The following is an 18,080-nucleotide window of genomic DNA, read 5'->3' on the forward strand; positions in this document are numbered from 1 at the left end:
GGCCCAGGATACCTCAACAGCCGCCTCAACTTCTACGCTCCCAAACGCCAGCTTCGATCGACCAGCCACGCCCTCGCCGCCGTCCCCCGCATCCGAAGAGCCACCACAGGGGGACGGTCCTTCTCCTACCTCGCCGCCAAGACATGGAACTCCCTCCCCACCCACCTCCGCCTGACCCAGGACCACCTCGCCTTCAGGAAGCAACTCAAGACCTGGCTGTTCGAGCAGTAGCGGGCCCCCCTCCCCCAGCGCCTTGAGACCCTCTGGGTGAGTAGTGCGCTATATAAATGCTATGATTGATTGATTGATTGGCTCCCCAAGGGCTGGGGAGGTACCTGCTACATTGCCTTCAGGTGACAGGAGACAAGTGGTGACCTTGGGCTAATTCCGTTCCAGTGAGAAACCACTGTCGACGGGAGTACCTCAAGGTTCCAGCTTGAGTCCGACATTATTCAATGTCTACACCGCACCCCTGATAAAGTTGATATCGTCATTTGGCATAGATGTAATAGCATATGCCGACAATACACAACTTATCCTGGTAATGGATAAAGATAACCAAGTCTGGGAGGAAAAACTCAAATGTTGCGTAACAGCCACTTTTGAGTGGATGCGGAGAAACCATCTAAAATGCAACACAGGCAAAACTGAGATCATGCCTATAGGCCCAAAAACTGATTTAATTCCCAGACTATGGTGGCCCGAGAAGGCAGAAATACTGCCTCACACCACCTCCTCGGCCCGCAACCTTGGGGTACACTTTGACGCCGACTTATCCTTTAAACACCAGGCGTCAAAAGTAGCAGGCACCTGTTTTGGGGTGATAAAGGGGCTAAGGAAGTTCTTTGACTTGCTGCCCTTTGAAGCGAGGAAAACAGTTACGGTTGCATTAGTTACATCACGCATTGATTATTGTAACAGCCTGTATGCTGGTACCAATAAGGTGGTTAACCATAAACTCCAGATGGTACAGCATGCGGCAGCAAGGCTGGTCTTAAAATGGCGGAGAAAATCCTCAGCAACCAAAGCCCTTAATGTACTACACTGGCTGCCTATAACAAAAAGGGTCCTGTATAAAGTGCTGATAATTACCTTGCGAGCTATCCACGACCTAGGCCCTCTATACCTAAGAAAAAAATATGTAAGATACTGTCCAACTCGAGCACTACGATCCTCCAATGCCAACCTACTGACCGTCCCAGGGTTTAGACTTAAAACCCGCGGGGGCAAATCCCTGGCGGTACTAGGTGCAAAAGCATGAAATGCCCTCCCCCCCACACTTAAGAGCACTGGACAAGGAATCAGAATTCCGTAAACAATTAAAAACTTGGATCTACAACCTTCCAGACATAACTGCCAGAGCACTAGTGTGATTCCGGTCCTGGTCACTCCAAGCAGTAAGGCAACTTTGACATCAGGTTGACCATACATTGGCGCCGAGATGCTCCCTGGAGCGATTGTAGCGCGGTATAATTGGGCAATTACATTACATTACATTATATTACATTACATTACATCGTTCCTTCAACCTATGTGGGTCCAGCAAACCATCACCGACAAAAGCGAGCAAGAGACATTGAGCAAGCCGACTCCACCGGAGCACAGTTCCTGGACACAATGAAGGGATTTGTTCCACTCTGGGGTCCGATGGCAAACAGCCGTGCCATCCGACATTTGATCCAGGCAGTTGAAACGACGATGAACATTGCAGCTGGCATCCTCACGAACAATACAGCCAAGCTTCAGGCGGTCCGCCTGGTGGCCCTTTAGAACCGCCTTGTTCTATATGTGGTTCTAGCAGATCGTGGAGGAGCATGCCGTATCATTGGGTCCAGCTGCTGCACCTACATACTAGACAATTCACCCTCAGTCTACAAAGCCATTGAACACCTCCACAGACTTTCCTCAGAGGTTCATCAGGAACAAGAAGAATGGTCGTTTGGGAGTTGGTTCTGGAGTGCTGTTAAGGACTGGGGGTGGAGGTTGTTTATGATCATATTGATACCGATTGTCGTAATATGTGGATTCTGCCTGGGTGTTCGATGCTTGCCACCCGTGTGCTCTATTTTTGCTACCTGTATCTGCCCTAAGACTCTGGACTTCGAAGCTGAACGCATGAAAGCCTTGTATGAAGTAGAAATCAGAAATATAATGGGGATAGACATAGATTGACAAGCTGGCTAGATATGTTGAAAAGGGAGGACTGTTAAAATCTAGATTGCGGCGTAAACATTATCGGGGCCATCTTGTCCCTTTTCAGGCTCATATGTGCGCGTAAGTAGCAGCCATTTTGAATGCCATGGCCTCTCTGCCCACTGCCGATAGCCAGCGCGTCTCTCTCTCTCTCCCTCTGACCTCGCAAGCATCCCCCACGCACTGACAGCCCCCGCTCTCACATGCTTGGGTCATAAACCACCCCTTCAGCGCGGCCCTGCCTCAGAGCCACATCCCGTACCCGGCTAACACCTCCCTCCATCCCTTTCATGATCACATATCCTTTGATGAACCCCTTCCTCTGTGCCCGATTGTCCGACCCGATCCCAGGCCATCACCTGGTCCTGCATATGCAGTTTATTACCCCCTATTGTAGTAAGCTGCCCCTCTTCAAAGGATCTACAACTGATCAAAGGCCCCACCCCATGAGATCCGATCAGTCGCACACATTCCAGGAACCGGCGAAATGTCCAGCTGTGCGACAGTCATCACCTACTGAGATCGGGGTGGGGACTTCTACTGTAGATGTGTGTGGGAACAGGCTTGAAGCGGGGATTCCGAGGATGTCTTTCCGTACATCAAAGTATTAACAAGAATGTGTTTCATGCAATAAAGCCATAAACCTGTGTATAAGAGGCCAGGCCTCAGAGATGCGGTTAGAGCACCTCGAGACGATACCCTGTTGTCTGATTTGACGTGTTCTGCTCCGACGGAATAAACTTCTGTTTCCTGCCTTCCAGTCTCCAGCGCCTGCCTCTTTGTTTGATAATTTCGAGTGGTATGAGAGGCGACTAACGCCGGGCAATACTTAAAGGTTATCGATTGAATCTGCCTACCTTTTTACATTATGATTCCTAAAACTGCACTACCCGATCCGCGAAAAAATCCAGCAGCTTTTTATGAGGAAGTTGAGGGTGCCATTAGTACTTGTACTATGACTCTGCCTGATATTGACTTGTTTTTCGGATTGATATTACCCCCTGATATGTGGAGAACTGTACGTAAGGTTGATGATCATACTTCTTTTGGGGCATTATGGAAAGATTTAGAACGACTGGATGTAAAGAGGGAACCAGCACAGAAACCATGTCAGGTAATTTTAGATCTTCATGTAGCCATATTAGTTAAGTTAAAAACGATTATTCCCCCTAAAAAGATAGATTGGAGTGTATTAGCGTCTCGTAAGCAAAATGCAGATGAATCGGTTTCTGACTTCTTTACACGCTTTGAGGAGGCATTCCACGATTTTAGTGGCCAGTCATTGACAGATGACACAGGCAGGCATCTGTTCATCGATAAATATGCCAGGAATAGCTAGTCGCCTGAAGGCCAGTGAGAGCTCATGGACTACTTCTTCTCTGGTTTCTCTTTTGACTATCGCTCAGTATTATGAACGACAGGAATTAGAAGCGAAGGGTAATGAGGATAAGAAGAATAAGGAGTTAAAAACAAAGGTTATGTTTGCTCAGGCTTATGGTCCACCTTCTAGAGGTAATGATAAAGGTGGACGTGGATCTTATGGTTCGTCTTTTTCTTCTTATGCTCGTCTGAATTTGTCTGTTGATCAGTGTGCGTATTGCAGGAAATTTGGATATTGGACTTCTGATTGTCCAGCATTGCATGCTCAGCAGTATCCATGTGGACGGGGACAAATAAGAAATCGTTTAGGATATTCAGGGCTAGAGGAAGCACAGATGATGGTGTTAGGTTTGATGCTAATATACGTGGACAGGATGGGTTTAACACTATTGATAGACGAAATCAATATCAAATGTCTGATTATGTGCCGTCTGATTTGAAAGATTCTGCTTATGCATAGGATTGCCTAGGATGGGGTAAGGAATCAGTTGAAGTTCCAGTAGATCAGAAGGGTCCCTCTGTTACAACACATGTTTTGGGTTCTACTGATCAGTTTCTGGTTGATACAGGAGTTACTCTTAGTGCCTTAGCTAAACACTTGGTTCCAAGGCCTCCTCTGTCTGGCTTAACATTTACATCGATAGGTTTCGATGGAACACCTTCCCTTAGCCCGCTATCACAGCCATTTGCATTCCATATTGATAAATTTACTGCTCCATGTCCGTTTTTGCTCTATCCAAACACACCAGACAATATTGTGGGTCTTGATATGCTCAAATATTTCAGGGCTACAATACGATGTACTCCTGAAGGTGTACGTGTTATTTTAAATGACAACTACCCCGTGATTGAGAGATCTTGTCTTGTTAAAGAGGATATTGCATTAGCTTCACTTCCTAGCACTTTGTGGGCTACTTCAGACACTGATGTAGGTCAAATGGTTATTCCACCAATGCATATTAGTGTCAAGGAGAGTGCTTCATTGCCATGATTGCCGCAATACAACATTTTTCAAGAAGGAGAAGAAGCACTTATACGCATTGTCCATGATTTGATTAAAGTGGGAATTTTGGAAGAAGTTCCCTATAATGTTTGCAACAGTCCTATTCTTCCCATTTTGAAAAAAGACACTGATACTAGGATTTACAGATTCATTATTGATTTGCGAGAAGTTAACAACATTGTAGTACCGCAATACCCTGTTGTTTCTGACATAACAACACTACTTACTCTGGTGCCCCCAACAGCGACTACATTTTCTGTGATTGACCTGAAAAACTCCTTCTTTTAGATTCCTATTCATCCTGATAGCCGATATTTGTTCGGCTTCACTTTGAAAAATCAATCGTATAGATTTTGTAGAATTCCTCAAGGGTACACTGAGACTCCTAGAATTTACAGTCAAGCATTGAAGAGACAACTTAATTCGTTAGTTTTGCCTAAAGGAGTGGCTCTCATACAATATGTTGATGACATCTTGTTGGCAGCTGATACGCCAGAACAGTGTGAAAAATGTACTTTGTCTTTGTTTTCTTTTCTTGCTACACACCATCATAAAGTGTCAAGGCAGAAATTGCAATATTGTTGTCCGAACGTAACCTATTTAGGTCACCTTCTGTCTAAAGAGGGCCGTGCATTTACACCAGATTGCATTGAAGCAATTTTAGATACACCAGTGCCTTCCACTCAGAAAGATGTTCGTGCATTCATTGGTCTGACTTCGTTTTGCAGGCAATGGATATTAGGCACTCCAGATTACACGAAGGCGTTTACACTCTATGTACAGGAGAAAGATGGGTGTGCATAATAATTTGTGCTGTAGGGTTTGTTGGTGCTATCGTGGTTATGGCAGCAATTACCTGGTATGTTGAGAAAATGGCTCCTGTTTGAGAGCTTTTGATCGCCACTACTCCAGTACCAGTTGAGCACCACTACTTTACGCTTCCCTACCATGAGCAGAAGCATCGACAAACCTACCTGAATAATAGATTCATCCAGATGTTGCATCATACACATAATGCCACAAATACTACCAACTGCTGGGTGTGTGGGATGATAGCTGCGTACCAAAAGAAAGGAGGAACACCTTCTATTCCTCTTCCATTTTCACATAATGGTTCTTGCCGAGCCTGGTTTGCGCTTTTGTTTGCCTCTGAAAGGGCCAACATTACAGAGATGACTCTAAATCAGAGATAACAACCAGTCTTAATAAAAACACAATGATCCTATAATAAGTGACAGGCTCTCACAGACGGCTGCTGCAGGCGGTCCCATTCGCCCAGTGGTTTCCATCCTCGCCCTTCCGTAGACCGACCCATGGGTGGTGCTCCCTGGAAATGTCCAGCAAGAAATTCTGCATGAAGGAAAAAGGATTCAGCGCCGTAATTTTGACAGTTTTCAACAATTTTATATGGAAGGAATTAAACAAGCAATATTTATCTCAAGCATATGTCTGCGCTCATATAGTGGGAATAGAGTGAAAACATGTCTGATTAAACACATTTTACAACAATACTTGATTCACAGTTTTATAGTCAGTGGGGTGGGTAGAATTTAGTTTTATCATTTTGTGTTGGAAGACCACAAGGCGTTAGTGAATGGAGGGTAATACGGTGTAGTCATGGATCATACACATGCTGTCAAATCATTTCTCTGCCATGGTATTTCTAGATAGTAAGTGATAAGCGAGGTCTCTGTAAATGTAAATGTAAATGTATAAATGTATAGGCATTTATATAGCGCACTACTTACCCGGAGGGTCCCAAGGCGCTTCGACCGCTGCGAAACCCTTCCTGGCTTCCCTGAGAGATGGTCCCTTAATGGGTATCTCCAGGGTTAGACCAGGCATCCCCGGCGGTCTGGTGGGGCCGTTAGTAAAGATGAGGCAAGCTAATGCCCAGAGTTGCCGAGTGTGATCGCTGATCAGAGTGGGCACCGAGGCAAGAGAATTATCGAGTCCGCTGACCCTGATCCAGAAACCTGCCGCGCCGGGAATCGAACCCTGGTCCCGGGCCGTCCTCTGCTCTCGGGTCTGCCGCCTCTAACCAGTGAATCACCTCAAATCTGTAATTTTAGGTAGATATTTGTTTATTTAAAATAGCTTACATTTATTTAAAAAAGAGTCATACACATACAAACAAAAGATAAACCTATTAAAACGATACCATTATTATCATTATTTTCAATACTTGTAAAGCGCAATTGTTACCGTACGATTAGCTGACTCACGTGGCTTTTCCGAACACACAGGCGGAGCGCTGTCCCGCAGTTCGATTCATCTACTCAGAGCAATTATCAGTGCATTGTCACTGCTCACCTACAAATGGATTCTCCAACTCTACGGCTGTAGTGTAAGGTTAATTGAGCCTTCCTGGGCCATCAACATATCCTATTGGATTGACAGCCTTTCCTCACATTGAGTACCCCGACGGGTCCTCATGTGAGTAAATCTCTTTTCTTCTAATTCTTCACGTGTGGCACATCATTTTCACGAGGCTGCCCAGTCTTAATATCAGATGTCCCTTCATCAATAGTCGTGAAGAAACCCCACATTGTTTTGAGGGCCGAAACGTCATCGACAAACAAAAGAAGCGAACCATTCTCTCAGGGCTTATCACTATATATAGCTGCTGTTCACATGGATTTATAATTGATAATGGTCAACTTGTAAAACTGTGGAAACCTTGTATCTAATATTCACATTGTCACTTAGTTTTAGGTTCCCGTTTTCATTTCGGATATTATGCACAAATGTTGTTTTGATTTACAATGTTTACTTTAAATTTTATTCAAAATACTGAGATTGTGCTGTGTATCATAACTTCATAATATATTATTCCACAGGAACTATTGTCTTTCCTATATAAATACTTGAGAATAAAGCCATGTCTTTATTGTTTTCCGGAACTGTAAGAGATCATCCACTTGTCTAATCTGAAGTGGAAGTTTATTCCAGAGGCTTGAGGCTGCTGTGCTAAAGGCCTTGCCTCCTGATTTAGTTTTTCTGACTCTGGGCACCTTCACCAGATTGGCGGAAGAGGAACGAAGAGTTTGGGGGTGGGGGGGCATACCAAGTAAATCCTGCAGTGATTTAGGTCCAACACCATGCAATGCTTTAAACACTCTACATAGTGACTTGAATTGTATTCTTTGTGATATTGGGATCCAGTGGAACTCTGAGAGTGCCTGAGAGGCAGAGGAGCGATGTGGTCTCATTAGTGCCAACTTAGCCGCCATGGTCTTTATTCTCTTTAGTCTCTCAATCTAAATTATCATATACCGTCAAAATTCCATTAAACAGCCGAGTTGTTATAAAGCAGTGCTAATAGATCTCTCCAACATTTACACACATCTAGTTCTCCTGACCTACCATTCCGTCTAATCAGGAGCATGGCAACGATGGGGTTTAGGGAGAGGCATGCGTTTCATCCCTTAATATTCACATTTTTATTAGGTATTTGGATCCAGGTAACCGCAGTCAGGTATGCTGAGGTCAGTGTTGGATTTCACCTGGGATTATAAGCACAGGAGACCTATTCTAAAAATTCAGATGTATTTACCTAAGCTGACTTTTCCTCTTTCAGGAAAAATGCACACACACACACACACACATGTGCGCGCCTCACCTGTTCACCCCCGCACACCTCAGCTACATATTTTAAAAAAAAAGGTTTATTTAGGCTTTTGGAGCTTTGGTGGAGTTGTAATGTCTCAGCATGAAGCTGTCCCCCACTTCCCCATCACATTTTGTTATTCAGGGATTTCCCCCACCCTACTGCACATATGTGGAGAGCCCATTGACATGTCCAACCCCCGATGGGCAGCTGTGAACTGGGGGGGTCCTAAACTCATCCTTCCACTTAGTAACCAGAAGTAAAAATAAGGTAATTACAACCCCCACCCAATTCTAACCTCACAGGGGTTTGACAGACCGCTGGTGGTGGTGGAGGCACGGGTACCTTCATCTGATTGGCTCTATCCCTCCTCTGCTGTTATACATGGTAGATAGCTGAAAGGTTGTGGTATTCTGTTGTGGAAGGTGTTATCTTATTAAGCAGGCTTGCTGAAGAAGGTGAATCAGGTTTATTCATTCAAAGGAGGGCAAGGCAACCCCTCCTTCACCATCTCCACCCTCACGGCACCAGCCTGGATAGAATCCCACTGGATGCTTATGGAATCCATTCCACATTCTAATAACAAACACAACACACACCCCTCGTTTCCACAGAAGATGGTACAAACATGCAAGTCACTAATTGTTTAATGGATTCTACAATTACAATCCTACCACTACAATACAACATACAAGTCCTACCCTTACAGAATGACAACATAAAGACAAATGCTAATAATACATTGGGTTCCTCAAATCCTATTTATTATAAACATTCAAATCTCTTAACCAACCCGGCAGTTTCCAGCTACACTTGGAAACCTGACTGATCATAGGGTCAGTATCAACCGAGGACTCAAAATAGCGAAACAATGGAACGCGCTCCCCCTGAAACTTAGATCAGAACCAAACCTCCTGCGTTTCAGGAAATCTCTCAAAACCTTTCTTTTCCCTTAAATTCACTTCCACCCCTGCACTTTCATCCATCAGGACCACGAGGTTTAGCGCTGGGATACTCTTGGGTGACTACGCGCTCTATAAAAACCTAAAATAAATAAATAAATAAATAAATAAATAAATAAAATCACCTTCCTCCTCTGTCTGATGTTGAGACTTCCATCCATTAGGGACAGAACCATCCACAGAGGCAAAAAGTGTGTCACCGTCGCCTCCAAAAGGGATCACTGACAGAACACCGACAGACAAAATATCGAGAGGACAAAAAATCGAGGTCAAAATATCGACTGCAAAAATATCAACTTCCTATCTTCAAACAGGTAAGTACAAAAATATCGACTCCAAAATATCGAGTGTAAAAAATATAGACTGTCAAAATATCGAATTTTTTAAATGTCTTAAAAGTAAATTCAAAGTAATATAATAATAAATTAAATTAATTTAAACATATTTAAAATACTTAAATAAACGTAAAATTGAGAAATAATTAATGTAACTTAAAAAATATATATATTTTTAATACATACATATATATATATATATATATATATATATATATATATATATATATATATATATATATATATACACCTATTATTTACAAAACATACAATATTTTTACCGTAGGATAGCGAAAGGGTTACATTTACTGTAACAACTCCAGTGAGTGCAACAGTAGGTAAAGTGTTGGATAGCATGGGTGTAAAAATTAGTATTCCCACTCCAGAGAGTGCAACAGTAGGGAAAGCGTTGGATAGCGTAGGGGTTAAAATTACTATTCCAACTCCAGTGAGTGCCACAGTAGAGAAAGCGTTGGATAGCGTAGGGGTAAAAATTACTATTACCACTCCAGTGAGTGCAACAGTAGGGAATGCGTTGGATAGAGTAGTGGTAAAAATTACCTTTCCCACTCCAGCGAGTGCAACAGTAGGGAAAACATTGCATAGCGTAGGGGTAAAAATTACTATTACCACTCCAGAGAGTGCAACAGTAGGGAAAGCGATGGATAGCGTAGAGGTAAAAATTACTATTCCCACTCCAGTGAGTGCAACAGTAGGAAAAGCGTTGGATAGCGTAGGGGTTTAAATTACTATTCCAACTCCAGTGAGTGTAACAAAAGGGTAAGCATTGGATAGCGTAGGAGTAAAAATTACTATTCCAACTCCAGAGAGTGCAACAGTAGGGAAAACATTGGATAACGTAGGGATAAAAATTACTATTACCACTCCATTACGATTACCACTCCAGAGAGTGCAACAGTAGGGAAAGCGTTGGATAGAGTAGAGGTAAAAATTACTATTCCCACTCCAGTGAGTGCAACAGTAGGGAAAGCGTTGGATAGCTTAGGGGTAAAATTTACTATTCCCACTCCAGTGAGTGCAACAGTAGGGAAAGCGTTGGATAGCGTAGGGGTAAAAATTACTATTCCCACTCCAGTGAGTGCAACAGTAGGAAAAGCGTTGGATAGCGTAAGGGTAAAAATTACTATTCCAACTCCAGTGAGTGTAACAGTATGGTAAGCGTTGGATAGCGTAGGAGTAAAAATTACTATTCCAACTCCAAAGAGTGCAACAGTAGGGAAAACATTGGATAGCGTAGGGGTAAAATTTACTATTCCCACTCCAGTGAGTGCAACAGTAGGGAAAGCGTTGGATAGCGTAGGGGTAAAAATTACTATTCCCACTCCAGTGAGTGCAACAGTAGGAAAAGCGTTGGATAGCGTAAGGGTAAAAATTACTATTCCAACTCCAGTGAGTGTAACAGTATGGTAAGCGTTGGATAGCGTAGGAGTAAAAATTACTATTCCAACTCCAAAGAGTGCAACAGTAGGGAAAACATTGGATAGCGTAGGGGTAGAAATTACTATTACCACTCCAGAGAGTGCAACAGTAGGGAAAGCGTTGGATAGCGTAGGGTTAAAAATTACTATTCCCACTCCAATGAGTGCACCAGTAGAGAAAGCGTTGGATAGCGTAGGGGTAAAAATTACTATTCCCACTCCAGTGAGTGCGACAGTAGGGAAAGCGTTGGATAGCATAGGGGTAAAATGTACTATTCCCACTCCAGTGAGTGCAACAGTAGGGAAAGCGTTGGATAGCGTAGGGGTAAAAATTACTATTCCCATTCCAGTGAGTGCAACAGTAGGGAAAGCGTTGGATAGCCTAGGGGTAAAAATTACTATTTCAACTCCAGTGAGTGCAACAGTAGGGAAAGCGTTGGATAGCGGTGGGGTAAAATTACTATTCCAACTACAGTAAGTGCAATAGTAAGGCAAGTAAATACTTAATATTTAAATATAAATAATATAAATAGTAACAACAATTTCAAATTAATTACAATATTTTACAATTGTGTAAAATATATTAAATAATCAATTTAAAATACAAATAAAAAGTATTTAATAATACAAATTACCTACTAATAATTCTTTACCTATTAAAAATAAAATAATTATCTATTTGAAAATATTTTTAAAAATTAACTCAATAAATTAGTTATTAAAACATGTAATTACTTACAATTAAATTACCTCACAAGCTATTCCCTTAAAAAACACGCAGCCCACTACAGAAATTAATTTAATAAAAGTAACATAATTATCAATTAATCAATGACAATAAATTTCAAAATATATATTAATTAATTACAAATTATTAATTAATTTACGATTAGGTCTAAATAAATACCAATAATTAAATTAACATATTTAAATAATTATAATTAAATTTCTTCCCACCCTATTCCCCTATAAACCCGCAACCTGCTACAGAAAATAAATTACTTACATTAACATATTTATCAATTAATCAATTAAAATTAATTACCAATTATATTGTAATTAATTGTTAATTATTATTTAATTAACAATTAATTCTAAATAAATACCCAAACATTAAATTACATGTTTAATTATTTATAATAAAATTACTTCCCACCCTATTCCCCTATAAACCCACAACCCGCTACAGAAAATAAATTACTCAAATTAATATATTCATCAATTAATCAATTAAAATTAATTACCAATTATATTTTAATTACTTACCAATTAATAATTAATTAACAATTAATTCTAAATAAATACCAATGAATAGATTAACATATTTAATTAATTATAATTAAATTACTTCCCACCCTATTCCCCTATAAACCCACAACCAGCTACAGAATTATAGTACACAAAAATAAAAATTATTATTAATTTACCTTAAATTCGATATTTTTGTTGTCTATATTATGTCTAGTCGATATTATGTCCATTCTATATTTTTTACTTGGTATTATGTCTAGTCGATATTAAAAACTCGATATTTTGACTCTACAACCTCCAAAAGGTGTGTGACCATCGCCTCCAAAAGGTGTTTCACCATCGCCTTTAAAAGGTGTGTTACCATCACCTCCTAAAGGTGCGTCACCATCGCCCCCAAAAGGTGTGTTACCATCACCTCCAAAAGATGTGTTACCATTGCCTCCAAAAGGTGTGGCACCCTCACTTCCAAAAGGTGTGTCACCATCGCCTTTAAAAGGTGTGTTACCATAACCTCCTAAAGGTGCGTCACCATCGCCTCCAAAAGGTGTGTCACCCTCACTTCCAAAAGGTGTGTCAACATTGCCTCCACTTATCATACAACCTGGGGCATCCTCTGGTGGTATGACACCATTATCCATTATCTTCATCTATCATACAATGTGGTGCACCCCAACCTCTTCATCCTGCAAATATACAAAATCCTCTTCCACCTGCACTCCCCATCAAGCCTCCTCCACACACTCTTCGATGCTACAACCACCCTATTCTAATTCCATACTTTACCACCTCTCAATTTAACAACATTATTTAAAGCTTCACCATTTCTTCCGCATCTCCCGACAGCCAAATCAACACAAGGCCCCCAAACTAAGTTTTCTTTTTCACGTAGACTTAGATCTGACTATACCTGAAATTATAACAGAGTAGAGGGAAAAGGAGGTTTATTCAAGACCAGGTCGTCCTCCTAGGTACAGTTACAAAAATGAAGCCAGTGTCTGGGTTCAGGGACCTGTCTTGTGTGTGGGCTATCTACCAGCAGTGTGTAGGTGTAGCCGTCCAGAAAGAAAAGAGTTTTTCTTTCTTGTTATCCCCTCACTCACCGGAGTTTCCTCACGGTGACATGCTTCATCATCGGGGTCATCCCAGTTCTCTACGAAAAGGGGCGTGCTGCGACTCTCGAGCTACGAAGGAGCACTATGAAGTGAAGGACTATGTGTAGTGAGAGTAAGTGGAGTGGATGTGTGTGTGAGTGTTAAAAATACCGTGCTAGTGGGCCTCAATGTTTTATTCTGCTCCTAGACCGGTATGTTAAAAGTGGGGTTTGTACTGTGGACCAACCAGTGATGTGGGTTGGTTCAGTACCTGGTCGACATGTTTCACGCTACCCCTAGCGTTTCTTCAGGACCATACAGGGACCAGCCCTGTATAATACCACTCCTAAAAAACCTAGATTTAGGATTCAAATGATAAATTAGTGAGAAAAAATATATTTACAGTGATTGGCGCTGTCCCTACTTGGTACAGGCGTTGTTATGTTCATTGGTGAACCTGTAAAAGATATGAACAGAACAATGTTAAAAATTACTTTGCCCCTTTCTCTGCCGAGATCGGGGTCTTTTAGTCCCTCAGGACGTGCACATGTCCATGCACGCTCGTTCATGCACGTGGTTTATATGGTGTGTGTTTTCCATACAAGGGACGTGCATTCTTTGGAGTCTGTTGTCTGTCGGCGATTGACACTGGAAGTGAAACTACCGTGAGAGATCGTGTCAGACATACAGCTAGTGACTTTACAGGTAACAGTGAATACACAAATCAGGCACACACAAAAGAGAAAAGAAGTTTCGCCAATAATTACATTTGTTGGTGCAATATGGCACATCATGGTCTCATGGGGGGCGGTATCGCCTCGTTGGAAACAATGCTAAAAGGTTATTAAAGATGTAAAAACAGAGTTAGTATTCCAAAGCATCTACTCTTCAGAGTACGAGTCTCATGTGCCCAAAAAGAGTTCCTAGGTCTAGACGGATATGACTTACTTCCTGATCAGCAATGCCGCATGGTTTTACCTAGCTGCTTCCCCTTGGACCGCATCTTAAGGAATGGTCCGTGGATCAGGGTTTTATAGGTCTTAACTTCCGGTTGGAAGAGACTAGAATGTTGTAGCGGCCATCTTTGGAGGATGTAAATTGACCTAAGTTGGGTCTTTCTACTATTCCCATTTAGTAAAAAGGCCTTGTCATTGGATTGCATTGTTTACATGGGGATTTTTTGGTTATAAGTGGGGTTTCTCAAAGAGTTCTAGTTCGAGATTCAGAAATGTCATCTATTCAAGACACCCCATGGTATGTCATCATTCAATCCTCTGGTATCCGTCTGGAGTTTGAAAACCCAGCGTTGTTCCCGTTCGTGGAGGATTTTCTCGAGATTTTCTCTGTTTTTAACACATTCTAAGACAACCCATCTTAGATCGTTCGGGGTGTGATTTCTCTCAATGAAGTGGTTGGTCATTCTGGTTGTTGACTTTTTGCAGCGGATGTTGCTTCGGTGTTCCACGATCCTGGTGCTTACTTTTCTTGTTGTCATGCCAACATAGTGCAGGTTGCATGTGCATGTGATCAAATATACCACTCCACTTGTGTTACAGTTAGAAAACTCTTTGAGTTGCCATGTCGAGTTGTTGTTGAAAGTGATTTTCTTGGTTACTGAGGTAAGGTGACATACGCTACAGTTGTTACACGGGTAGTGTCCGTTCGGAAGTGGTTGTAATCTGTTTGTGTTTTCTGTTTGTTTCGGTCTCGTATGTACCAAATAATCCTTCAGATTTCTTCCTCTTCTATGACTAAACATTGGTTTAGGGATGTTTAGTTCTCCACTGTTCAAAATTGTCCAATGTTTATTCACAATCTTGCTCACTTGATCAGATACTTTGTCGAAAGTCGTGATGCAGATTGGTCTTTCATTGTTCGTAGGTTGTGCTGTTTTCGGTCCCAGGAGAGCATCTCTGTTATTGTTGCTCGCTCTTTTGCATGCCTTTTGTACCATTTTCTTTGGATAGTTTCTTTGTTGTAATTTTATGCTTAGTTCATCAGCTTGGGATTGGTAATCTGATTTGTAAGAGCAATTTCTTCTAAGTCGGAGAAATTGTCCGAAGGGGAGGTTTTGTTTGAGGTGTCTCGGGTGGAAACTGTTAAAGGTTAGGAGACAGTTTCTGGAGGTTGGTTTGTGATGTGTTGTTGTTATTAACATTCCGTCTTTTGCCCAAATATTCAGATCCAAGAACACCAGATGGCTCCTGCTCATGGTGTTGGTGAATTTCAAGAATGGATCTTGGTCATTCAACCATTCGCAGAATCTCAATGCCTCTTCCTCATTGCCGTTCCATATCAACAGGATGTCGTCGATATAACGTTTCCAAAGTTTTATGTGGTCCATGTGGGGGTTAGTGGTGGTTAGGATTGTTAATGTTAATAACAACAACACATCACAAACCAACCTCCAGAAACTGTCTCCTAACCTTTAACAGTTTCCACCCGAGACACCTCAAACAAAACCTCCCCTTCGGACAATTTCTCCGACTTAGAAGAAATTGCTCTTACAAATCAGATTACCAATCCCAAGCTGATGAACTAAGCATAAAATTACAACAAAGAAACTATCCAAAGAAAATGGTACAAAAGGCATGCAAAAGAGCGAGCAACAATAACAGAGATGCTCTCCTGGAACCGAAAACAGCACAACCTACGAACAATGAAAGACCAATCTGCATCACGACTTTCGACAAAGTATCTGATCAAGTGAGCAAGATTGTGAATAAACATTGGACAATTTTGAACAGTGGAGAACTAAACATCCCTAAACCAATGTTTAGTCATAGAAGAGGAAGAAATCTGAAGGATTATTTGGTACATACGAGACCGAAACAAACAGAAAACACAAACAGATTACAACCACTTCCGAACGGACACTACCCGTGTAACAACTGTAGCGTATGTCACCTTACCTCAGTAACCAAGAAAATCACTTTCAACAACAACTCGACATGGCAACTCAAAGAGTTTTCTAACTGTAACACAAGTGGAGTGGTATATTTGATCACATGCACATGCAACCTGCACTATGTTGGCATGACAACAAGAAAAGTAAGCACCAGGATCGTGGAACACCGAAGCAACATCCGCTGCAAAAAGTCAACAACCAGAATGACCAACCACTTCATTGAGAGAAATCACACCCCGAACGATCTAAGATGGGTTGTCTTAGAATGTGTTAAAAACAGAGAAAATCTCGAGAAAATCCTCCACGAACGGGAACAACGCTGGGTTTTCAAACTCCAGACGGATACCAGAGGATTGAATGATGACATACCATGGGGTGTCTTGAATAGATGACATTTCTGAATCTCGAACTAGAACTCTTTGAGAAACCCCACTTATAACCAAAAAATCCCCATGTAAACAATGCAATCCAATGACAAGGCCTTTTTACTAAATGGGAATAGTAGAAAGACCCAACTTAGGTCAATTTACATCCTCCAAAGATGGCCGCTACAACATTCTAGTCTCTTCCAACCGGAAGTTAAGACCTATAAAACCCTGATCCACGGACCATTCCTTAAGATGCGGTCCAAGGGGAAGCAGCTAGGTAAAACCATGCGGCATTGCTGATCAGGAAGTAAGTCATATCCGTCTAGACCTAGGAACTCTTTTTGGGCACATGAGACTCGTACTCTGAAGAGTAGATGCTTTGGAATACTAACTCTGTTTTTACATCTTTAATAACCTTTTAGCATTGTTTCCAACGAGGCGATACCGCCCCCCATGAGACCATGATGTGCCATATTGCACCAACAAATGTAATTATTGGCGAAACTTCTTTTCTCTTTTGTGTGTGCCTGATTTGTGTATTCACTGTTACCTGTAAAGTCACTAGCTGTATGTCTGACACGATCTCTTACGGTAGTTTCACTTCCAGTGTCAATCGCCGACAGACAACAGACTCCAAAGAATGCACGTCCCTTGTATGGAAAACACACACCATATAAACCACGTGCATGAACGAGCGTGCATGGACATGTGCACGTCCTGAGGGACTAAAAGACCCCGATCTCGGCAGAGAAAGGGGCAAAGTAATTTTTAACATTGTTCTGTTCATATCTTTTACAGGTTCACCAATGAACATAACAACGCCTGTACCAAGTAGGGACAGCGCCAATCACTGTAAATATATTTTATCTCACTAATTTATCATTTGAATATTAAATCTAGGTTTTTTAGGAGTGGTATTATACAGGGCTGGTCCCTGTATGGTCCTGAAGAAACGCTAGGGGTAGCGTGAAACATGTCGACCAGGTACTGAACCAACCCACATCACTGGTTGGTCCACAGTACAAACCCCACTTTTAACATACCGGTCTAGGAGCAGAATAAAACATTGAGGCCCACTAGCACGGTATTTTTAACACTCACACACACATCCACTCCACTTACTCTCACTACACATAGTCCTTCACTTCATAGTGCTCCTTTGTAGCTCGAGAGTCGCAGCACGCCCCTTTTCGTAGAGAACTGGGATGACCCCGATGATGAAGCATGTCACCGTGAGGAAACTCCGGTGAGTGAGGGGATAACAAGAAAGAAAAACTCTTTTCTTTCTGGACGGCTACACCTACACACTGCTGGTAGATAGCCCACACACAAGACAGGTCCCTGAACCCAGACACTGGCTTCATTTTTGTAACTATACCTGAAATTACCCATGAAACATCAAATTAATGAACATTTTCCATACTCCCCTGAAGGGATATTTCTGTCACTCATCAGAAGCCTTCCATTATTTATTTATTTAAAACACTTGTAGAGCGCGGCTGTCACCTGGCAGGTATCCTGGCGCTGAAGAGCTTACTCC

At 41.9% G+C, this 18,080-nt stretch overlaps 1 protein-coding gene across 1 annotated transcript in view; it reads right to left on the reverse strand.

The window, feature by feature from the left end:
- Positions 1–18,080, reverse strand: part of LOC147725127 (C-type lectin domain family 2 member B-like) — a 280,165-nt gene that overhangs the window by 63,095 nt on the left and 198,990 nt on the right. The window contains exon 4 of the mRNA XM_086967112.1: positions 5,823–5,926. Coding sequence (XP_086823238.1) covers positions 5,823–5,926 — 104 coding nt within the window. The remainder of the gene's footprint in view (positions 1–5,822; positions 5,927–18,080) is intronic.

Source organism: Lissotriton vulgaris, chromosome 4_1 (assembly GCF_964263255.1).
Source record: "Lissotriton vulgaris chromosome 4_1, aLisVul1.2, whole genome shotgun sequence".
Taxonomy (NCBI): Eukaryota; Metazoa; Chordata; class Amphibia; order Caudata; family Salamandridae; genus Lissotriton; species Lissotriton vulgaris.